Here is a 9,706-nt window from a genome sequence, read left to right as displayed (position 1 = left end):
TTTATTTTTTTTTTTTTTTTTTTTTTTAATCTTTAGTTTCATTTGTATTAGACAAACATAAATAAATAAAAATTACACTTGAAGCGTTGATAAATTGAATGCGTCAACAACTTACGCACAGCAAGCCGTTGCCAGAGTTACACACCGACGTTTATTATGCCCAAGTTCGCCACGTTGCGCATCACTACTTATTCAGCCGTCACCCCCACCCTGATATTATCAATATATGAATTTTCACTTTTAATGCATTATGTACAACAAAGTTCGTTTCGACGTAATATATCAGGTGCGTAATATGCACGTGTGTGTGTGTGTGTATGTATACAATTATGCGGTCTGATTTAAACATAATATCATTCGTACTATTTATTATAACATTTATCAATAATTCCATAATTTACATACTTATTAGTGGCGACATGGTTTCAAAGACATGGAAGGAACAAAAAAAAAAAAAAAAACAGAAAACGAAGAAAGAAGGAATAGACTTGTCGTAATTGAGAATCAATACTTGTAACATCTGCTATCGTCATATTATTTCAATTTATTAAATTTCATTGACAGAAAAAATCTGTACTGTATGTACTTATACGCATAGTCGAGGGTCGCAGTGTTGCGCGTTCGAAACATCAGACAAGTCATATGGAAAATTAAAGTTTAAAAGAGATTTAAGAAAAAAAGCTTAAAAAAAAAAAAAAAAAACCGTCGGATATTTTATTTGCATTATAAAAAAAAGTAAGCACAATGCCCTACAGGATGACTCGATTAATGTAAACCATGATAGAATTTGGTTTCAAATTTTTTTTTTTTTCTTTCTTTTCGTTTTTCACTGAACAATTAATTAACAGGACAACTTGAGACGTTTACGCTTCGTGCTAATGGCAATGAACCACGCAGCGGTTCAGCCATGAAAATTTTTGGGTATGGTGGAGGGGCGAGGGGGGAGGAGGGGGGCTGGAGTTATCGGCAAGGCAGATGTGCTCAGATTAACTTCCCCAGCAAGTATCCGACTACCACCATGGCAATGGCGATGAGTACACTGGTAGGAATTTTAGTTGGATTTAACTTGTCGCCACTGTTCGCTGTCAGTCCCGCAAGCGCTGCCATGTTTCCACTTGTAATAGTCGCTGTGCCCGATGCAGCATGCCGCAATCTTATAAGCTCTTCCTATTATGAAAATTCACAGTCAATTATACTTATTAGTATAACGATCGAATGATTGAATGCAAGTCATCGGCTGAAGTCTTGACAAATACTTTTCTCAATGTTACCACGTATAATTGACGATTTCTGATGATATACAAATTATGAGCAAATCATAGAAGCTTCGTCTTGTCGTAACAAACAAGATAAGTGTAAGTAATGATTAGAAAAAGGCTAAATCAGGGCTTTGCAGAGAATAAGTAAAATTACTAGAATGGGTAAACGAGCACATAGAATCTATTGACACTGGCGAAGTAGAACTGAAATATAATGACTAGAATTATGTTGCTGAAGAATTGAGCAATGCATAAATTTGAACATGGTCAGAAAATAGATCGTACTTCTAATTTAAACTTGACAGTGTTCTCTTTGTATCTAATTTAAAATGATCACTCTGCCAAATGATAGACGATTTAGTCATTTCTTTGGCAAAATTCCTTCAACCTTAGTGCCTTTAAATAATAAAAGCAGTGGGAAAAAAACCTGAGAAAGCAAGCCGCAAAAACAACACGAAAAGTGTTGACCGGAAGCGCAAAGGGAATGATGAATCTGAAAATACCATGAAATAATAGAGGGTAAACCAAACCACGTACAGTGACAGAATGAGCCTGAAGAAATAAAATAGGAATATACTAAGATGGATATATTATGTGTACGTATAATCGTTTGTTAGCAAATTATCACCACAAAGACACTTAATATGTACAGAAAAACGAGTTAGAACATGCATGTTGTGCGTTTGAATTAAAGAGTGCGTTTGAAAATATTGGTAGTATAGAATAGAAACAACAACCAAAAATTGAGAAAAAAAAAAAATCGAATTTTAACGTATCTACATCGGATAACATCGGAAACGGATAATGTAGTTATATGTAATTATTAAAACGTTCGTGGAAGCATGTAATAGCAATATTGTTTTCACAAAATATAGAAATCGGTATAAAATTGTCATAAATATGGTCGTGAAATGGCGAATTGATTTACCTTCAGCTGAAGGTTTTCCTGCCTAAGGTTGCTCTCTTCCTCCCTGAGTTGCTTTACTTCGAGTGCCGCTTTCATTAGTTCTTCCTCCATCTTTCCATGTGGCTAGATTAATAGATAATGAAATTGAATTTTAGAACCAATATGTTAATTAAAACGGAGGATATTATCGTCTCAGAACGCACCTTGGGAGATGATTTGACAGAATCGCCGATCCCCTTGTTTTTATCATCATCCGCAGCATCGCTGCTCTCAGCTGTGGTATTGCTTACTGGATTTTCGAAGACACACTTCAGTTTGAAGTCCATTAACTGATCTGGATTTATGTCCTTCCACTGAAATTGATGTTAATTACATGCTTCGTGTATTACCTTATCTTCGAAATTTGCTTAGCATTTTTTCGGATACACTGATCCATTCGCGATAAGTTTTATACACCCGTACATATTTGTATAATACTAGCTAGCAGTGTCGATGTAGTTTCTTCAATAGCTATCGTTTTTTATTGCAAATATATTTAATGCAATATCAGACTTCTTTCCATCACATAAGAATTATTTGGTAGTCATGAAGATATCTTTTATTTTGTCAACTGATGCATTCAAATCTGTACGTACGCTGACAAGTGAAATAATATTTTGGAAGCTTAAAATGTGTTCAGACGCACATATGGCATGTATTTCAGGCTTGCAAAACATACCAACGACTCGTTGACAAAATCTTCGTCGTCATCCTCAGGAGCTATCATAGTTTGAACCATAAACTTGTGTTTATTTTTCTCGCCAGGAACAAAGTCAAATGGTTGTAAGCATACTGTGAAAGAAATTTTATATTAAGAAATATCTTCTGTTATTTAAAAGTAAACAAAATATTATATACAGGTGTAAAATAATAATCAACTTCTAACAAACTAATATTGCATATGCCAATGTGTCAGTAATTTAAGCAACATCCAAGAGTCGTATTTCATGTATTATCTAAGGCTACAATCACAATTGTAATTAGACTTGCCTATTGTTTGGAAAAGAGAGAATATTATACAATAATTTGAATATGCAATAAAGGCTCAAGAGCTATTACGAATATATTGGAAATGTTGACTCTAACTAAAACCTGCTTAAAATGAAAGATAGTAGTGCACTGCGTTTTATATCTATAAAATTTAATTGGCTGTATAACTGTTTGCCAATTCTGTGCGCAAAAAACTTGACTGTCCAGAACAGACGAGAAGATAAAGAAAAAAACGACAATTTATGAAGCAGGTTCAGAACAACTTTTCGACTATGGTTCTATAATGATTATTACAGCACTAACTTCTGGTTACAATGAAAATTGCTTTGGTAAATTTTGAAAATAAAAATGACAATCTAAAAATTTTTACAGTATATTCTTGACGAATAAAAAAAATGACTAGGTGAATGCTAGCGATTGTCTAAGAATATGAAATCCATCTGCTGTTGAATAATGGATAGTACCTGCTATTTGAGTGACACCCTTAGGCTTTAGGGCGCCAGAATTGGGCCGGACGCAGTACTTCTTAGGGGCAGTCGTCTTTATTTTAAAATACACTTTGTGGTCCGACGGATTGGTCAGTTTCATATACGTTGTGACCGGAGATGTAAAAGGTCCTGCGAGAAAAAAAGAAGACAAAACGTATTTTCATGTACGTTAAACTCATGCGCTGGTACGACTTTTGTGTTGTGTTTTCTGTTTCTCATATATTCTTTATTCTGTATCCAGCAATTCCTATATTTGCATGACAATTGCTTCCACACATAATTTATCAGATTATACTATCACCTTGCAACGACGGTACTATTGAAGTTATGTGAAATGTTACGTTAGCAATGCCTAAGAGTATTGGTAAATTGTCCAAACAACAAACATCTATTTCCATATACTCTGATACCGTAGTGCTAATTACACGTTGGAATGAAAATGAATGAATTTGCAAAATTTGAATTTAGTGAATCACATTTCAATGAAAACCACTTGAGTATTTGATCAAGGATCTATTTCTCAAGATTACTTCATTAGTTAGAAGAGGGTGATGTCATTAAATGTCTGAAACAGAAATCTCTTGTCTGAGCAACTCAGTTCGCTTGAGCGCAAGGTAATCACTCTTGACAATTGTGATATAATATGAATGCAACCTGATTATTTGGACATTAACAAAAGATTATTACCAAAGGCTGAAATCAAGATATAGTAAGAAAATCTTTCCTCTCGTCAACGCATTAACGTACAAAGTATTGTCAAAATTGAAACAATTATACCTTTTTCATTTGCTTATACTATTTACAATACATTTCAAACAAAAAAATCCAACATTCGTTGTCCGATCCAAAGTACAGAAGTAACAAATCGACGATTCTATATCAGATGAACATTGTACGAATTTTGAAAGAAATCCAAACTGATTATATGTCGTGTGAAATGAACATCCTACGAGCAATAATAATTAGATGGAAAGAAGTAATCGAAGATCTGGAGACATATTCCCTGGCCAAGTAAGCGGAGTGTGAATACCTAAAAATACATATAAGCACCGGCTAAGGAGTCGGAATAGAAGACAATCTGTAAGATAATAGATATGCATCGGAAACGAATGGCGGTAATGAAAAGTATATTTTGATAAAAGGGCCACTCCCACGACGGATGAAAATAGCATGATAATTAAGCGCAGCAGGTGCTGGCAGGAAAAGAGTTGTCGATGAGCGTTGATATATTGAGAAAAGGCAAAGTCCGAGTGTCGAGTCTTGGGGTGAATAAGAGACATGTGGAAAAGCGGGCAAAGATGGGGTAAAGGGAAATGATGATTGGTGGATCGCGGAAGGGGGTGGGGGAGGAACGGATGCAAGGGGGGGAGCGGCTGTGTAAACTCGGAGAAGATAAAACTTTGACAGCAACGTCGACGTAAATGAGACGGGTTAGGAAACAGGAGTTGAGGTCTGCGGGTAAAGTGCGAACAGGACGAAACGTGGACGATAAAAAATGCGAATATCCGATCGTCTAAAGGCACGGATATCCGGCACACAGTCACACGCTGCTTGTATTATATCCGTGTCCGTGTCGCTAACACCGCTACAAAGTACGAAGCATGTATATATGCGAAATGCATTGTGTGTATTGAAAGTAAATGAGAGAACCCGCGTACCCCTGAACCGCAGCTCGCCCTGTGGCTCGATAATTAAAATCTGCTCGGGCTTAGCCATGTTTTTAACGCCTCGCCTCGCGGTATTATCCTCTCGTCCCGACCGTAATGTGACAGATTTATTAAACACTCGATGAGAAAATTTTCTCCTTGCAACCCCGCGCTCACTTCCACTAGCTGGGATTCCGTTGAACTAATTCTGATTTGCAGTTTTCACAAAATACGCATGCGTCATTTACGGAAATTATGTATAGCTGAGGTCTCTTCTTGCGTTACGTCATTCCCCCAACGACCTCTACCACGCTAATCATATTCACTACTACGCTAAGTTTAACGGCTCATTTCCATGCCCACTTGCCGACGACATTGATGAACCAATTGTAGCTTCGGTCCAGCGGAATGCACCGATGAAATTCTCAACGCACTCGTTTGAAGTACCCTGAAATTTTACATGGAAATTACGCATGAAGCGCGATACGCATGAACGCACATGCGCCCGTGACACATGTCATCTACGAATACGTCATGTTTACGCAGTTAAACGAACACATCGACGACATTCCTTCCATGTATCTTCGTTGTGAGCCGCGTTTGCGTCTCTTTATCAGTAGCTACGTTCGATTATAATGTTTTTATGTGTTATCGGGCAATCTTTTGATCAACCACAATCGTCGTATGACAACAGAGCGCCCTAATAATCGTCTGCTAGCTTGCCCAAACGCCACAATCGAATGAGTCTATTGTCGTTCATGCTTATGCCGGTTCTTCAATCGCAGGCCTTCGATGCATTCAGTTATTTATTTAGTAGACGCTTTCGCGGAGCTACAATTTTGTTATTTCAGTTTCTCTTGTTCTACTCCCTAAACTGATTGCCATGGGTGTTATTCCGCCAGGGAACTGTGGCAGTTCAGTAATAGTATATTTGAATTTTCTAACTAGCGGCTGGTGATATTTACTGGTTATTTACTGCCAAAGTGTTCCACCGTGCTGGGCAGTAAACGAGTGTTATTGTCGTTAGAATAGTCTCTCGAACAAATCCTAAATAAATATAATTTATTGTGATCTTTTATAATTGAAATATAATCATTATCTTTATTTACAATTTTAAATTTCTGTGTTAAACCTATTTTTATTTTTATTTTAATCATCACCCGAAATTGAAGATCAAATCCGTCACTGTTACTGTGCCCAGCACGATGGAACACTTTGGCATTAAATGACCAGTAAATAGTACCAACCGCTAGTTAGAAAATTATAAATATACTATTACTGGACTGCCACAGTTCCCTGGCGGAATACACCCATAAACATATAACAATAGACCGCGCGAGCTCGGAGGTAGCCCGTTGGTGAATGCGATAGCGGGATAAAAAGAGAAAGCTGCATATGGGCCCATCCTTCTATCCTTGTCTAATCGCGCGCATGCGCGCTCAGCATTCTCTAGCGCCAGCTTTCTCTTTCTACCGCGCTATCGCCTTCTCACAGAGAGAAACCTCACACATGTGGCAGGCGTGCGACGCGCTAAGTTGTTGAGAACTATTAATCAAATTTGTGTATTAATCATTTTTTAATAACGAAGTTCGGTAATACAGCGATGGATCCTAATTTAAATGCCGAGATTTACAGAAACATGACTTCTGCCGATATACCGCCGAATGTTGATCGGCATCTGCAGTTCATTCTGGTTTCTGATGGTAATATTCTTGAGGTTACCCGGCATTAATGCCACCTAAAATTTATATCGCTAGAACATTTATAGCAACAAACTGTCAGTATGAGTTGTTACGTATTATTCTCTGCCTCTGAGATACTGTGAAGTTGAAATTAAGTCAATTGACCATCCATCAAAGTACTGAAACCTTGTTTTCATTTTTGCCTCACAGATTTGTTTAAGTAACACTATTGCATTCCAATTGCAATCAAATCCATGATTTACAGGTATTGGCGCAATATTAGGTGCGAGTAATATGACAGACCGTTATTGGAATGGCACTGTTTGGTATTACAAGGATCATACCGACTTCAATAGAGACAAAGCAACAACCGCTATGAAAACTGAAAGTGGAGTATGTGACGGTGCATGCTTAAGTGGAACTAATAAATTTGTAATCTGTGAAGACAGTGGAGTTCTTCAGATTCTTAGTATAAATGAGATGGCTGACACACACAACTATGAGTTACAATGTTTAGGATATTCATTTGAGCATGACGATGCCATCACATCTGTATCAGCCTTCGATACAAACACTCGTCTAGTTACAGGAGGGATGGATTATTGGTATTAGCAAAAAAATTGCTCAGAGCGATCAATATAAGTTACCTTTAATAAATGCCAAAAACTCAGATCTGTTCATCTTATGCTGTGGATGAAGATTCTAGATTTTGAATCTCATTTTACTTGGTCCAAACTGCTCACAATGTGATTCAATTCTGTGGGCTTCCATTTGTTAAAAGTTACTTGTAACTGATATTCGTTAATCTTACAGCAGGTGCTTCTTTGTATGTTACAAGAGCAGTTGTATAGTTTATGGTTTTTGCAACATTAGTTGATTACTGCGCGCATGCTTGAACATTAACAGTATTACTTATTGCAATAAATCATACTCAACCAATGATGCTAATATTTGGTTGATTCATATCAAAATATGAATTTGTATAATGTAAATGAAATTTCGTTAATTTTTCCAGCATAAAAGTTTGGGATACGGTTGAGTTGTATTCCAGTCATACGTTCAGTCCGGCTCACACAGATACAGTGACTTGCGTACAAGCGCAACCCAAATCCATAGATATCTTTGCATCTACTTCTCTTGATCACGATGCATTACTGTGGGATCTCCGACAACCAAAGCCAGCCAGCTGTATGTATGCAGTTTATGAATCCCTCTTTGTTAATGAATCTAGGTTTTTGATCATGGTCATCGACCTTTGTCATCGACTTTTGCTCTGCAAAGTTTTTTGAAAAATAACTAACCTGAAACACTTTACACAAATATTCAACTTTAGCATTGATTTCAATTTTGTAATTATCGGACATAAGCCACAAAGTGTCTTAACTGATGCGAAGTGCTTAATTTCAGATACTTGATAATATTTCACATTCGTTTTCCTCTGTAACATTAGTGACTGTATCATAATACTATTCCAAGGTATAATCAAAAATGTCGAATGTGGACTGACTGCAGCAGCATGGAATCCGAAAAATGTACATGAACTTGTGATTGGAGATGCAGATGGTAGAATTTTAGTGCTTGACGTCAGGCAATCAAATAGTGAACCTGTTTTCCAAAACCCTCGAGCTTTTTCTCGAGGAGTTTACAGGCTTTTATTCAATTCAGCCAGGTTTGTGTGAACCAATTTCGCTTGATTCATTCCCAGTGGCTATGTACATGAGTATAATGTTTCTACAACACTGAAATTATTTTTATACTTGCCCTAATTATTCAATTTGCATAGAAATGACCAATTTGCTGGATGCTGCGATAGTACAGAGGTGAAGGTGTTCGATACAAGCAACAACATGGAAGTGATATACGAAAATAAGAACCATCGTGACTTTGTTCGTGGATTGGCATGGGACCAAAATTGTCTACTAACAGCTTCCTGGGATAACACTGTTCTGGAACATGCGATATCTTCTTGATGTTGATTTGCACATTAAATTACTCGATACAGAATCGACAACTTTGCAAGTCATTCGTTATGTCGAGATGTTGCCTCGTTAATTGTCATCTGAATCAGTGCCCTAACAATTTAAAGTTACTGTTTATTTCATACATTTTTAATAAATGCTTACAACATTGTATATACTTTGTATCATTGGTTTCGTTTTAACAATTTTAATACATGGTTGTAATTTCATACATACAACATACCGGTATTCATGAACACAAATAATAACTTCCCAACATGCCATTCTTATGCAATCTCAAGTAAGCTTACATCATTCTGGAATACAATATTCTGAACTGTGTTAATATTTTTAATCGTAAGGTAATTGAAACGATCATCCCTTTCCCGATTTGTCTCAAAAACGCGATTGAACATGCACTGTCCTTGCGTCAATTTCTGACACATGACACTAAGTAGTTTCATTGGCCTATTCCGTTAGATCCAATCACTACAGTCACTAAAAAGTGTTGATCACTGAAATATAGAAATATATTTTCATGTATATATATATCAGTGGGCAAACCTTCTGAGTGGAACACGCCGTAAAACATATAAAGGCAGACTAGGGGGCTTATTACGGTTCTCGAATCGAGTGAAAATGACGAGAGTGGCTCACCCTATTACGGTGAATCTCACGAGGTGAAAAGACGAGGTTATCCACATGAATAAACTCGACACGAAATTCGGTGTCGAGAA

The 9,706-nt window shown here is 36.9% G+C and overlaps 2 protein-coding genes and 1 long non-coding RNA gene across 3 annotated transcripts; 1 reads left to right on the top strand and 2 right to left on the bottom strand.

Annotated features, from left to right (window-relative positions):
* Vap33 (VAMP-associated protein 33kDa) lies at positions 1–5,613 on the bottom strand. Its single transcript, XM_046635641.2, has 6 exons — positions 5,342–5,613; positions 3,660–3,812; positions 2,885–2,997; positions 2,370–2,519; positions 2,188–2,289; positions 1–1,167 (listed from the first exon to the last, which is right to left on the bottom strand). The coding sequence occupies exons 1-6, from the start codon at positions 5,397–5,399 to the stop codon at positions 982–984; spliced, it is 762 nt and encodes a 253-aa protein (XP_046491597.1). The 5' UTR covers positions 5,400–5,613; the 3' UTR covers positions 1–981.
* A 1,217-nt stretch (positions 5,614–6,830) lies between these two features.
* On the top strand, positions 6,831–9,143 carry LOC124223874 (methylosome protein WDR77). Its single transcript, XM_046636230.2, has 5 exons — positions 6,831–7,032; positions 7,277–7,616; positions 8,027–8,199; positions 8,488–8,680; positions 8,795–9,143. The coding sequence occupies exons 1-5, from the start codon at positions 6,933–6,935 to the stop codon at positions 8,979–8,981; spliced, it is 993 nt and encodes a 330-aa protein (XP_046492186.1). The 5' UTR covers positions 6,831–6,932; the 3' UTR covers positions 8,982–9,143.
* Positions 6,917–8,909, bottom strand: LOC138191328 (uncharacterized). Its single transcript, XR_011177690.1, has 2 exons — positions 8,773–8,909; positions 6,917–8,284 (listed from the first exon to the last, which is right to left on the bottom strand). It is a non-coding gene; the product is annotated as an uncharacterized lncRNA (long non-coding RNA).
* Positions 9,144–9,706: the final 563 nt, after the last annotated feature.

This window comes from Neodiprion pinetum, chromosome 7, assembly GCF_021155775.2.
Source record: "Neodiprion pinetum isolate iyNeoPine1 chromosome 7, iyNeoPine1.2, whole genome shotgun sequence".
NCBI lineage: Eukaryota > Metazoa > Arthropoda > Insecta > Hymenoptera > Diprionidae > Neodiprion > Neodiprion pinetum.
Note: the sequence above shows the minus strand (reverse complement) of the source record. Positions and strands in the feature narration are given on the sequence as shown.